This window comes from Astyanax mexicanus, chromosome 4 (genome assembly GCF_023375975.1).
Source record: "Astyanax mexicanus isolate ESR-SI-001 chromosome 4, AstMex3_surface, whole genome shotgun sequence".
Lineage (NCBI taxonomy): Eukaryota > Metazoa > Chordata > Actinopteri > Characiformes > Acestrorhamphidae > Astyanax > Astyanax mexicanus.
In genome coordinates this window covers 18,540,861-18,556,081 of record NC_064411.1, presented here as the reverse complement: position 1 = coordinate 18,556,081, position 15,221 = coordinate 18,540,861, and the positions used below count along the sequence as shown (strand labels likewise).

General features: G+C 38.2%; 2 protein-coding genes across 8 annotated transcripts in view; both read right to left on the bottom strand.

Annotated features, from left to right (window-relative positions):
- The window catches only part of LOC125801480 (gastrula zinc finger protein XlCGF49.1-like), a 280,269-nt gene that overhangs the window by 153,917 nt on the left and 111,131 nt on the right, over window positions 1-15,221 (bottom strand). The gene's annotated exons all lie outside the window — the stretch shown is intronic.
- The window catches only part of LOC111197331 (NACHT, LRR and PYD domains-containing protein 12-like), a 686,367-nt gene that overhangs the window by 626,965 nt on the left and 44,181 nt on the right, over window positions 1-15,221 (bottom strand). Inside the window, exon 2 of one of the 7 annotated variants that reach the window (XM_049476989.1) lies at window positions 5,051-5,147. The exons of the other annotated variants lie outside the window; for them this stretch is intronic. Coding sequence (XP_049332946.1) covers window positions 5,051-5,100 — 50 coding nt within the window. The 5' untranslated portion in view covers window positions 5,101-5,147. The remainder of the gene's footprint in view (window positions 1-5,050; window positions 5,148-15,221) is intronic. 7 annotated transcript variants of the gene reach the window in all.

Here is a 15,221-nt window from a genome sequence, read left to right as displayed (position 1 = left end):
CTTTTCTCTCTAGAAGCTCTTGATAGTCTTGAGATTTCATTGTACCCTGAACAGATTTAAGACCCCCTGTACCAGGTGCAGCAAAGCAACTCCAGAACATAACAGAGCCTCCACCATACATCTGTAAACATAGAGCTGATGTGTCTTGACAAAAAGTTCCAGAAGCTTTGTGGCTTCTCAACATGTAGTTTGGCAATTTCCAGTCTAGTTTTCAACAATGGTGTCCTCCTTGGTCGTCTCCCATTAAAGTTCACTTTGGCCCAAACAGTGATGGTGTGATCTGACACTGATGCTCCTCGAGCTTAAAGTTCACCTTTAATCTCTTTAGAAGTTTTTCTGGGCTCTTTTGTTACCTTTCGTATTATCCGTCTCTTTGATTTGTTATCAGTTTTCCTCCTGGGGTCACGTCCAGGGAGGTTAGCTACAGTCCTGTGGATGTTAAATTCCTGAATAATATGTGAACTGTAGTCACAGGAACATCAAGCTGCTTAAAGATGGTTTTATAGCCTTTAACTTTAACATACCTTTAATTGAATTTAATTGTCTCCTGAAACAAATCTTTCCATCACTTCCTCTGGTCCATGTTGAGTGTGGTACACACCACTTCACCAAACAGCATAGTGACTACCTGTAGCCCTATATATATAGACCCACTGATTGATTAGAAGATTTAGACACCTGTGATTCTAATTAGTGGACACACTTGATTTAACATGTGCCTTTAGTCACATTATTTTCAGAGGTACCATCATTTTTGTCCAGGCCTGTTTTATGAGTTTACTTTTTAAAACAATTATGTTGAAGCACAGTTTAAATGTCAGATTTAAACAGATAAATGTTCAAATGTCAGATTTTCATTTATTTATTTTCATATAATTTTTATTTAGTATTTCTTTTGTCACATTCAAGTTATTTCTGTGACCATTGTGGGTTTTTCATTCACGCTTCATTTTCCTCCAAATCTCTCTCCCCATGCTCTCTCGCTCTCACACACACACACACACACTCACACACACAGCTGAAGACATGTTTCCTCTTTCCAGGCTGTTAAAGGTGGAATATGGAGCTACTCTAGAGTTTATTTCCTCCATTAAAGCTCAGTTAAAATCAGTTACTCAGCACATTAAAATATTCTTATTTATACTGACATTAGCAATACAGCAATAATAATCTAGTCTGCCAGACACAACACACTGCACAATGATTGTTGTCCCTTCACAGAATATTGTTGTGATTAATACAATTAATGTTTTTATTTGATTGATATAACTTATATAAATATAATTTAGTTTTGCTTTTCTAACACTGATGCTTTTATTCAAGAATATCTGGTAGGTCACATGGTGCACTGTTCAATATTTGAAGGTGTGAGTTTAATGTTTAAATATTAAATATATTGTTTGTTTTCATTAATACATTTAGTAAGCAAATCTTACGATCATTTAAGAAGTGCAGTTTATTACAATATAATACTTTTCTAAACATGTTTTTAATAATGCAAAATACTGTTTTTTTATCTGACAAAATTAAGAAAAATATTTAGATACTGATTGATTCATTACATACAGAAAAACTTGTGTGTGTGTGTGTGTGCGTGTGTGAGGGTGTGTGTGAGGGTGTGTGTGAGGGTGTGTGTGAGGGTGAGTGTGTGTGAGGCTGTGTGAGGGTGTGTGTTATGCTTTAAAAAGGTAAATTATAGTAAAAATCAGTAAATGATGTAAGTGATGTTTCACTCACTGTGGGTCAGAGGTCATATCTTCACTGCTGAAATCAGGACGATTCCCGAAGGACCGGTCACTCTTCATAGAAACACAGCTGGGTTCTGGAGAAGCTCCTCTCTGGGTTTCAGTTCTGTTAACATTAAACACAGTGAAACTCCAGCATTTACACAGTGAAACTCCAACACACAGCACATCTTTAATAAAGATCAGGAACTGAAGAGCTTCACTCTCAGAACAGGGGTGGGTTTCCCGAAAACGATCAATCTTAGCGAATAACGAACGAACGAACGAATGACGTGTGTAAAGAACGAGCCAGTTCTGCGAGTGTTTCCCCAAAGAGCAACGTGAAAATTAACGAACGAGGTTAAAGAACGTCTTTGTTGACTCCTCCCCCAAAACAGCGCACTCAATCGATCCACAAATATCGATTCAACACTGCCAATATGCAGCATTTATTCACTATTACACCCTAAAAACGTAGAAATGTGTTGTAATTAACAACATTATACTCCTAAAGATACATATGACTAAATAAATACTCGAAAATCTAATCTATTTTAAAACATTAAACTTTTTTTTTTACATTTTTAAAACTATTATTGTTAATATATATTATATTAATAGATATTATACTACTATTATTATGGTAATATTGATAGTAATATTAATTTATTATTATTCTAATTATTAATATTATAAAAATAATCTAATAATACATATACGTATGTTCCTGTGTGTGTGTGTGTGTGTGTATATATATATATATATATATATATATATATATATATATATATATATATATATATATATATATATATATTACATTTTAAACAAACAGAAATATGTTTTGTACTTTATACTGTGAAGCTCCAGCTCATTCTAAATCACCATCTCAGTTGGGTTTAGGTCAGGGGATTTTGAAGGCCATGCTCCTTTTTGTTTACAAAATAATTCCATTTGCGTCAATTAGTTTTCATGGTTTTAATAATAATCGACAATGTAAAAAAAAAAAAAAACATGGAATGAGACGTGTCCAACTTTTGCGAGCTGACACACCCCAGAGTTTGCCCAGATGAACGGCCACAATGTTGGTTAGAAGCACCTAAATAAAGAATAATATTAAATATTACCTGCACATTCACCGATACCCTTTACAATACGTGTAGGTGTGAGTAAAGACACCGCAGACGTCCCTGCACCGCATACCAGGGATTTTCCCAATAGCATGGAAATATATTGTATTGTGCTGTAATTCCCGGGCTGGTGGGAAGTGTATATAAGTGTGTGTATGCCACATAACAGCCTGATTACAGAATCCACGGACTTGGTGACTTTGCAGCTTTGCTTAGACCGTGAGCATCATCTGCAGGAACTGACTGATTGCATTTCTTGCAGCAATAATGTCAAGACTTCTACCATCGCTAATCTGGATTTTAATAATTTATTCGTGAGTTTGATTGGTCAATTCCAGTATGCCCAGTTAGACTACAAGCCACAGTTTGCATTATAATACAATATAATATAATATAATATAATATAATATAATATAATGTAATATAACTTATTCATTCACTTACTCACTCGTCAACCACTTTATCCGGTCGCGGGGAGGGGGGGGGGTGTTTGGCTTGGTGGCTGGAGTCTATACCAGCTGGCATCAGGCTGAAGGCAGTATACACCCTGGACAGGATGCCAATCCATCACATGGCAGACAGACACAGACAGACACACAGATACATTCACTCACACACTCACACCTAAGGGGCAATTTTTATCCGACATCTAATTAGCCTGAACTAATTTCTTTGGACTGTGGGAGGAAACCGGAGCACCCGCAGACACAGGAAATAATATAATATAATATAATATAATATAATATTAATAATTATATAGTAATATAATTGATTAGAATTAATAGTAATATAATATAATTGCTTCAAACACGGAAATTATAATTTTTCTCCCTCAAAATTGGCGGTCCCTGGTGTTTAAGGTGCTGAACTGCAAGTCGAGATCCCCTAAAGAAGCTCTTTAAGAATAACGTAAGAATAACTAAAGTAGTTACGCACTGGTTTGGAAAACACTCTTTAATTAACGATCAATCTTAAGTACGAGTTAACGAAGTTCTTAGCGTAACGAAGCTTTCGGGAAACCCACCCCAGATCAGTAGTTTAGTGCAGTGATGTACCGAGACCCAGAGCTTCCTCCTCCACTGCTGAAGAATGAAGAAATCCACATGGACCAATCACTCTTCATAGACACTCCACTGGGGGCTGGAGATGCTGCTCTCTTCTCCCTGTAAACAGATCTTCATGATGATCCATGATGAGAGTAAAGTGTGGAGCAATGTGTTCCTTTACTAAAACTTATTCACAGGTTCCAGACTAACTTCTTCATAACCGTCCCAGAAGCGTCCCGAAGCTTTCTGTCAGCTGCCCCAAACTGAAAAACGCTCGTCTAATAAATATACATATTTTCATTTCTTTAACAATACTGTTGAATATATTTGTGTGTTTGTTATGATGTCACAATGTCATCACCTGATTAGATCATATTTACTATATGTATTTTATAGATCTGTGTCTAGTTAATAACATGTATTGGTAAGACCTACACAATTACACAATTATACTGTATTATAAACTAAAAGGTATATTTTTATACTGAACTCTAACAGAGATACAGATCAGAACAGAATAGAACAAGTCTTTCTGTGAGAAGCTTCATTCCACAGCTTTAATAACAAACCCAATCACTTCCATCTGATCTATATAAATGCAGCACATCAGGATTTCCTCATTTCTAATGCTAATGTAAACACAGACAGCGTGTGGTAAAATCCGAGACGGATCCTCACAATGGATCTGGTTCAGAGTTCACTTTCACTACAGACTAATCCGATCCAGATTTTGAGAAAATCGTCACATTTATGTTAAAATATATGGACCATATTTTTTAACATAAATGTGCAACCACCTCATACCATAGTAACCACCTAGCAACAGCATAATATCGCTACAGCAACCACCTAATACTGTTCCTGTGCCAGAAGGAAACATATTATAAATATTAACTATTAGATATTAAAGTCAGATATGTACTTTAAATACAGATTAGAAACACATTCTACTATAAGAATAACTGGCTGGTTTGTTAAGTGTTTCTCTGTGTTTAAATACAGCACAGGGTTCTGACTCTGGTCCAGGAGAAACTCTGTTCTCAATATTTTAAAACTGTAAAATATGCAGATCACAGCTCCAGGATTAGAGCTGAAGCCATTACAATACAAAACTACTTTACATATTAAACCCATCACTTAATTTACTCACTTTAGGACAGGAGGTCCTCCTCCACTGCTGGAGTTCTGAAGATCCATCATTTACTCTTCTTCATTCACACACAGCTGAACACTGCCGACACCGACCCCTGAGAACAGATCAGCCGTTACAATAAAACCTTTATTCTTACAATAATGACATTATCATCAGAACTGCATTAAACAAAACCTGATAAACTAACAAAACAAAACAAACAGAGAACGATACATAACAGTGTGATAAACCCTCATTACACATTATTCTACAGATTACAGAAACATTTACTGTTATTATAATTATTATAATTTAATTATTATTAGTAATATTACTGCATTACACAACATTATAAATATACTCACTGTTCTATTATACTATCTAATATTAATAATATTATTATTATGTTACTGAATCAGAATAGAGAGATTATTTAAGTATAATATAAAAAAGCAGGATTAAAAACACTAACACACCACGTGATCTTGAGCTCCGTTGCTCCCCCTGCTGGTTGAACAGCGCTACTGCATATAAACACGCCTTTATTGCAGCTCCGTGTTTTTATCTCCCCAACAGATCAAAGCCCACATTAAGCAGTAATGCGCTTTAAACAGCATAAACTACACTGTGATCAATAAATATCAATCTATATCTGCGCATTTCTCTTCAGTTTACAGCATTATTGATCTGTTACAGCTGATTGTTCTCCAGCCGGTCTGATCTAGACCAGGTCCAGGTCTGATCCAGGCCCGGTTCAGATCTCCATGCTGATCCTGGTTCTTCCAGTGGAATCGGACACTGAGCTGAGCTTAAAGAACCGGTTCTGGATCTGAGGAACCTTTAGAACCGGTTCTGACTTTTAGCTACACGGTTCTGTTCTACATTCTCTTCAGTTCTGAACTTACCGAGTGAATCCGGACTTCTGTCCTCTTCTAATGGAGGAGACTGAACTTACTTTCACTTTCTCCTTCACTGCGTCACACCTCTCTCCATCTAAGCCACGCCCCTTGCTCTCTCAGCGAATAGACGCTGGGTGGGCGGAGCTATTGTTCGTTTTTGGCTATTGTCAGACAATCACATCACAGGGCTGAGTGTTTGAATATTCATGAGTCTGAAGTTTCTCCCACACAGCTGTAAAAACCCCCAGTTTTCAAACCGGTGTTTTGCCGAGTTCTGCTACCCATCCAAAAGTGCTCCTCCCCGCACTGCGCATGCTCTGACCCACATTTTATAACGTTTTCATTAGTTTTTCATGATGATTCTGTTTTCCATGACTGCATTAAACAGCCTGAGCTCACTGTCATTATTTATTTAAGGGTTATGTACCTGGAACGATTCTGCTCCACCCCTGGACTGCAGATCCAGCTACCCCTCTGCGTTGTGTCAATAATTCTGTCACCTCTGTGGTTTATTGCTCTGAGTTGCAAAAATTAAAAAACATTTCACATTGTATTATTCTCTAACATTCAGCAATACTCTTTAGGTTTAATACATATTAATTGGCACAAATATATAGATACAAATAAAACTATTTTCTCAAAATGTAGATAAAACAAGTTCCCCAGTGGCTATAATCACAATAAAAAGTTCATAATTGCTCATGTGGACCATATTTAATACAACCGACCATGCGGTTAGAGCTTCAGCCTTTTTATATAACACTTACTACACAAAGAGGTGACATTTTAAGTGAAACGCTACATTCCAAAACTTATAATACACAGAATATAACATACCAGAGTTGCAAAAGAGAACTATATTTCATGTCAGTGAGAGGGCACAGCGTAGAAACTCCTGAGATAATATTTAAAAAAGCAAAATCTCACATTTCCTGTAGCTAGACCATGTAAACAGAGAGTTAGCTAGCTAGCTGAGACTAGCAAAGTGACTAGCTTTAACCCGCCCTCGACATAAAGATTTCTGTTGAGTTACATTGTAATCTCTCTCTCTCTCTCTCTCTCTCTCTCTCTCTTTCTTTTCCTCCTTTTCATGCTGTCCTCTATTATGTTCTCCTGCTTCTTATTGTTTTAATCAATCTTCCAAGGACGTAACATCCAAGGCAACCCTCCTGGCACCTCCTGGCTTACGTGGAGGATGCTGGAATTCTCTGTCGGGTTTGTCAGTGGGGAGTGGCGGCGCTTTCCCCGGTGACTAGAAGATACTTCTGTGTCTGAAGAAAATTACATTTATATTTACTTTGTATCTGGAGAAAACTGATTAACAGTTACTAATGATCTGTATGAAATGGATATAAGCTTACTAAATGTACAAATTATTTGGATTTTTTAAATCTAAAAAGCAGCTGAGAAACAGCTGGGCCTTCCCACATCCCAGAATTCATCAGGGATCCAGGAGGTGGTGTTAAAGGAGAAGACCTGCCACGCCACCTATGGACCTTGCTGAACCGTCTGTGCACTGGGGTCGGCCGCTTCAAGTCTTCCTTAAAAGAAGTGGGGCTTGATGGATAGTGCAGCATGCAAGTGTGATGAACCTGAATAGACTGCTGAACATATATTTACGGGCAGCCCACTATTTAGCCCACACTCAGTATCTGGCCTATTTGACTTAGACCCAGAGACAAGGGTGTGGCTGCATGACACTGAGTTGGCCATCTGATTGTGTACAAACGAACAAGCAGCTAATCTCACGAGAGAATGAAGATTCGTTTGTCATTATGTTTGACGAGAGCCTGAACAGAACCACTGAAAATAAAAAACTGGATCTAAGTGTAAGTCCCCACATTTAGTCCCGTTTCTTTGGCTCGCAGTTCATTGGCCATTCGACAGTAGATGACTTGTTGGAATGTTTCAACGTAGGCCATATGCTATTTAACTTATAACAAATCATCAAAATTAGACACGTTGTTGATACCTGATATATTTAAAATACTTTTATTGGTCTCTTATCTTTGGCATGGACCCATTGTTCCCAGCCTAAAATAAGAATATTTATTGCCAAGCTATTTTTTATACAAGAAATATATTAAAACAGCAACATATCTAAAATAACATGAGAATAAGGAAAAAGATGACATAACTTATCATAACTTTGCATAAGGTGTTATGCATGTTATGCTTTTTTATATTCTGTTTTTATTTTTATTTTTGGCAGGAGTGTACAAAAGAACATGGTCTCCATGTTGATGGATGGACCGAATGTAAATTGGAAGTTTGTTGAGCTCATACAACAAAAAGAATATGGTGAGCAATTTGCTGTGGCTCAGTAGCTCAATTTGAAATTGTAGGAAGCTGTGTCCTCCATATGCTCCGAGAACTCTTTCAGGAGTGGTTTCCTGATGTGGCAGATTGAGAAAGTGCTCAAAGCCCTACACTCTTTCTTCAGCTGTTCACCAGCAAGAAGAGAGAACTTCAGTTCCCTTTACCTTTCTGTGGCCACCGGAGGCTTAAACAAATTGCCGACCATTGAAAGAGCAGTTGAAGTTTGACCCTCTAATGTAAAGTATGTGGAACTGATCAAAACAAAGAAGCTTCCCAACCCAGGATCATCATCATATGACACGATTACTGTGCCCCGAATGGATAACACAACAAAGCCTCAAGGAGCACATGGGGAGGTAAACAAAACAGGAGAACTGAGGACAACAAACACAGGAGAACACATTACTATTGATTAAACACAAGGATCTTTTATTCTCTTAAAGGATAGCTAGAGCCCAGGTCATAGGTCATAGCCTATATTTTGCTACTAAATGTTTTATATAGATAAAAAACTAATAAGAAAGCTAATAAGTATTGAAACTCCAACAAACTGATAAAGTCACACACACTAAGGAGACGAGCAAAACAGAAAAGAGAGAGCAGTTATTAATACTAACTAGTGAAATTAATAAGAAGACTGCCGAGCTGCGACACATGAGAGACATATAAAAACACAGTCAAACAACTGTATGTTTTATAGATTATCTCTGGCAGAAGTATGGTGCTGAACGGTACGGAACAAGCTGAAACTTCAAACTTACATATTTTTGTTGTTTGTTTTGTAGGTAAAAAGGTTGTAAAGGCTGTTTTGTCGAGTTCTCTTAAAAGAGAGCATTTTTATGTTTATTTGATTATTTGAAATGATTATTATGGAACTATTATGTTCATTTGAAATATTTTTTGCTAATAGAAAGTCAGTAATGTTCTGTAAAATGGACTGAATTTCTTATTTTAATTCAGTTAAACTTTTTTTGTATACTGTCTCATTTTTGCCACAGCAGTAGTATTATTTCTTCTTCTTTTCAGAGGTAATAAAAAGGTCTTAAAAGTCATTAAATTTGAGCTTTAAAAATGTGCAGATACCCTGCCAGGGATGAACGTGATTACCAGCCTGGGAAGAGGCTCATATAACAGGGGAGATGAACTCCGGTCAGCCCGGCTGGAGGCAGCGTTAGCTCCTTTTATAAACAATTTTTCTTTTGAATTTAATAAACTTTTCTCTCTTAAAATGACTCATTTTGCTTGTTGTCTTTTTATTGTCACTATGCTTATTGTAGCATCAAACTAGTGGGTAAGGGAACATTTCACACTTTTGTTTAAAAAAAATTTAATCACGTTATGTTTTTGTTTTATGCCACCAAAAATATCAAAATAGATGAACTGACTATGTATAACTGTACTATTGGGTGAAACGTATCTTAGTTTGATGATTTAGCTTTGATGAATTATACAAACTATTTATTATATTATGTTTACATAACTCATACATTTCTGAAAAGAATCTAAACAGAAATAAATACAACTGACCTTACAGAGTATGAAGTTGAGGGAAAGTGTGTAAAAAGGAAATGATTATTATTTAATTTAACAAAGTTTTATTTTTATATAATGGAAAGTTATCTCGCCCCTGCAGTACATACCATTAGAGCCTCTGTTCCAGCAGTTATACATGTTGCTGTTTAGTTGTATAAACTAGGCTCGTGTGCAGAGTATCGCGTTACCGCCAACCAGTTTGGCATTCATAAAAGCACAGTTAAGAAATGTGTATATCTATTTTTGTAAAGGTATGGTACAGTCTCCTATCAAACAATTAACAAAAGTCCCAAATGAACACGAAGCCCTGGAGCTGGTAAGCAGATTTGGGGCAGCTTCCCGTCTACCTCAGATCATGGGAGTGATGGATGGAACACGTTCCTGTTCTGCCCCCTCAGATGACTACAAAGATTTAGTGAACAGAAAAAGTTGTTCCTCTTCTGTGCTGCAGGAAGTTGTTGATGAGAGAGGACTGTAAGTGAGTTTCAGAGCATATTTTTTCACATTCCACATTTGCATTTTTATTTTATACAGTACTGTGCAAAAGTTTTATTCCATCAGCAGCTCCTGATTTACTGTTAAACCCTGAATTACTCAATGTAATAATTGTAATTAATGAATTACATAATTTAATAAGTAAAATAAACATGAGTGTGATTAATGTCACCTTTAAGACAAAGTAAAAAGGAAAATAAAGTGTGGAAAGTGCAGTAAAACAAACTGTGTATAATTAATTACACAACATTTACTGAATGTGGCATCACAGCATATTACACTTTTTATATTTGATTCATTTCTTTAAAACACTCTTCATGCAGCTGCAAAGAAAGAAATATTAGCTAATATCAACTCAGCCTGACAGTTTAATTATAATTTAAAGACACATAACAGAAAACCTGCAATAACTAAACCAACACTAAAATATTACACTTAAAGTGCTTAAAGAACAATGTAGATTTTTCATATTAGTTCAAATTCATTTTTCATGCCAATCAAGTAGAAATGTTGAAAGCTAGTCAGACACACAGGAAAGTACAAAAGTACCACATCCCTAGAAACTAAGCTAAATCAGATCTTCACATTATGCAGCTTAACCAGACTCAAAAAATGGTCAGAAAAACATTTTATAGCCATTACCATGTTATAGTTCTATAAAACAAGGTAGTTAATATGTAGCCTGAACTTGATAGGCTTCATTCAGTGGTACTGTCTAGCTTGCTAAGCTACCTCAAAACCATTTCTAACCCTTTTATATGCAGAATAATTAAAGTATACTTTTTCTGCTTATACTACATACTACATTTTAGCTATTTAATCTGTATTCCGGTATACGTTGATGAAATATATACTTTATTTGGCTGTGCTAATTTTGTACTAGTGATGTACTTAATAAAATATATACTTAGTATTACTTTGTAAAACATTTTCACTTTTAATAAGTGTGTCCGGGGGGCATATAATAAAACTACTTCAGTCAAATTTTGTGTTGCTCATTTTGTGTGTTAAAACTCTTTTACTTTGAAAGTTTATTTTAGTTGTGTTTATTTTATTTTAGGTAAAAGAACTTTAACAGCTGATGTTTGTAATAAGATATCTAGCTTTTCATTGTTCAGTTTATATTCTCTCCTCAAAATGAATGTGATATCAAATCCACACTTAAATCACACTTTTAATATGGTTTTAATGTTCAGCTGTACAAAAAACATACTTAAATTGTATTAAGTAGTGGCGTAAATAACATAAGTAGTATACTCAGTATAAATTTAGTGCACATTTATATATTTTAAATTATAAACACGTAGAAATCAAGTACAAATTAGTGGTTCCAAAATAACACAGCTTAAGTACAGACCTATTTTAGCATAATTCATGTAAACTTTTTCACAAGAGAAGAGTTGTTCTGTTAGCAAATTATGTAGCCACTATGCTCAAGCATTTAGAAAGCCAGTCAATCCTACAGACAAAAATATAATATGTCCTACATAATCTAAACAGGATGGGTGTGATGAAGTAGGCTATACCCCTCTTCATCACCATAAAGACTATATCACTTACCTGTGTACACTCATGCTCAGCCTGTTGAGACAAAAGGGTACTACACGTAACTCAAAACCTTTTACTTACCTGGGTGAGTCCATCCTTGCAGAAGAGAGGGGGAGTGTGTACCTGTAAAAGAAAGGGAAGAAATGTGAATGTGTATTTTATATGTACATTGAAACTCGTACAGATTTCAGCACTTACAAACTGATTAGAGTTTGCTACTATTATTATTATTATTATTATTAATATTGTTGTTCTTATTATATCATAGTACCATGTACTTGTTGTATCATTACCCGGTTCTACCCGTGTGAGAAATGGTATGTTCATGGGAGGGGTTAATGGTATAAAAGGTGTACTGGATCTATGAGTAAGGGTGGGGGGGCAGATAGTTTGGGATATCAGCCATGAAAAGAAGCTCTATACGACTGTATAGGAGATAGACCTTATTCTCTGCGTGAAGAGATTATTTTGTGTTTGTTTACTTTTCGTTTTCTTTTCTCGTCAAGTACGTACGCCTGTAAATTTGTAAATATTAGTGTTGGTGTGTAAATAAACGGTGTCGGATAAACTGTACCTCCTTGTTGCCATGGTTACTGGCCCTGCTTCTGAGCGCTCGCCCTACACTACCCATAAAGTTTCGTTCTGTCCTTGCTGGATATGAATGCGCTTTATCACACATGGTGGCAGCGGTTGCCGTAACTAAAGTTGGGCAGAGGTAATACAGTAACTACCGAGGGCTTCGGACGCCAGAGAAGGAGACGCCGCAGCCATTTTGCAGCGTGCTACTGAGCGGCCCCAGCCAGGAGAGGGCGATGGCACCAAAAAAGCCCACCGTCACCCAATCATCAACACATACACGCAGTGATGACCAGGAATGCGAATCCTCCGAAGCGCAAACAGCAGAGAGTGCATCGGAGATCGCTTGTCTTCAGAGGACGTTTCAAAACTTCATGGATATGCAGCTGCAGAAAGACGAGGAGCTGCGCAGAGAAGCGGCGAAACAAGACCAGAGGTGGCGCTCGATGCAACTTCAGTTCGGACTCCTGCAGCAGGAGGTTAGGCGCGGCAGAGAGGAAGAAGACACCGGAGCACCACACGACACTACACCAGCAACAGCGCGCACTCGGATCTACAGACCGGTGATGCCTGCAGAAAGCACTCACGAGGCGGCAGGAGCTCAGACTCAACCAGCGCCTACAGCGTGGCCAAGGCTCCCAACGCTGAAAGACTCGGACGATATCGAGCATTATTTTATAATGTTCGAGCGACTAGCACAGGCGGCTAGGTGGCCAAAAACGGACTGGGCTTTCCATTTAGTTCCGCTGCTGGAAGGGAAAGCCAGGGCAGCTTATGTCGCTATGTGCGCTGAGGACATTAACGACTTTGATGCGGTGAAAGAGGCTGTGCTCAGGAAATTCCAGATAAATCCGGAGACGTACAGGCAGCGCTTTCGGAGGAATAACGTCTTGATGGGCGAGACGCCAAGTGAACTTTTTACGCGGCTGATGGGACTTTACAGAAGATGGATCCGTCCGGATCACAAAACGAAAGAGGAAATTGGACAGACCATCGTACTCGAGCAGTTTCTCAGCATGGTCAACCCGGAGTTGAGGAGCTGGATCCTCGAACGTAGCCCGACTTCAGCACAGCACGCAGTGGATATGTCGGAGGCGTTCATGGCGGCGAGACAAGCTGAGGGAGGATTTCAGCTGGGAAAACCAGATTCCGGCAGGCAGAGGGGTGAGTTTGAGCAACGTGAACATGGTGTTGTGATGAATCAGCTTAGACCAGCCTTTAAGACGCAATGGCGCAAGGGTCCCAGTAAGAACCCTATAGATAAACAAAAGACCAGATGCTTTAACTGTAACCAAATAGGCCATATAAGCAAGGAATGTCAGTACCCCCCAAGTAGTGCTAATCAGCTATGCTACATACCTAGAAAGGAAAACTCTTTTACTACAAGGGAAGGTAGTGACGAGACCACAGTTTTTGTTAAAATCAAAGGCAAACAGTATAAAGCATTGGTAGACACAGGGGCTAGCCAAACACTAGTGACGCAAACGTGTCTAGACCACCTGCAATATAACTTGACGGGCAAACTTAGGGTTAAATGTATCCACGGTGACGAGCAGACATATCCTACTACAGAGATTACCATCTCAATTAAAGGCCAGGCGTACCTGGTAAACGTAGGAATTGTACAAAACGCACCTTATGCTGTCATATTAGGTAGAGATATCCCAGTGCTGGTGGATCTACTAAATAGCGACGAGGAAGGCACAGCAGAGGTCATGGTTATTACCAGGCAACAAGCAACAAATACACCAAAAGACAATTTGGACATGCTCAGCAAACTACCCTATGCTCATGAAATAAAGCGTAAAAAGTCGAAGATGGAAAGGCGTAAAGAGAAGATTAAAGGCACCAAAGTGGCAGAGAAAATAGAGCAGCCAGCTGCTAATATCTTTAGCCTACCCTTTAACATTGAGGAACAGCAGAGGGAAGATATAACATTAAAACCACTTTTCTCTAAAGCAGCACAGGACGGTGATAATAGAGAAGGTTGTCACTTAGCTGTAAAGGACAACAAGCTTTACAGAATCTCGGAGAAGGGAGAACAGCTAGTACTTCCACAGGGTTTGAGACCTGAAGCGCTTAAAATGGGACACTCAGACCCATGGGCAGGCCATTTTGGCCAAACTAAAACCTTTTTTCGTGTAGCTGACAGATTCTACTGGCCAGGACAATTTACTGACGTGGTGCAGTATTGTAAAAATTGCCCCGAGTGCCAATTAACCGCACCACAGAAAAAATCTGACAGAGTACCAATGATAAGTATGCCAATCATAGATGTGCCATTCACGCGCATAGCCATGGACGTTGTAGGTCCATTACCACGCACTACAAATGGCAACCGTTACATCCTGGTAGTGTGCGATTACGCCACTAAATATCCCGAATGTTTTCCGCTTAGAAACGTCAAAACACGCCAGATTGTCAATGCCCTCATCCAACTCATCTCCAGGGTAGGGATCCCTCGGGAGATATTGACAGATTGTGGTACCAATTTTACATCTAAGCAGATTAAGGCAGTTTACTCCCTGTTGGGCATTAAAGGGATACATACAACACCATTTCACCCTCAAACTGACGGTCTGACAGAACGCTTTAACAAGACCCTAAAGCAAGCATTAAAGAAACTCACCAACACCAACGGAACGGATTGGGACACATGGCTACCATACGTCATGTTTGCATACCGTGAAGTGCCCCAATCTTCCACCGGTTTCTCCCCATTTGAACTTTTATACGGACGCCAGGTGAGAGGCCCTCTGGATGTCCTGAAAGAAGCTCTGGAGGGAGACAACAGAGAACAAGGACTAAACATTCTGTCG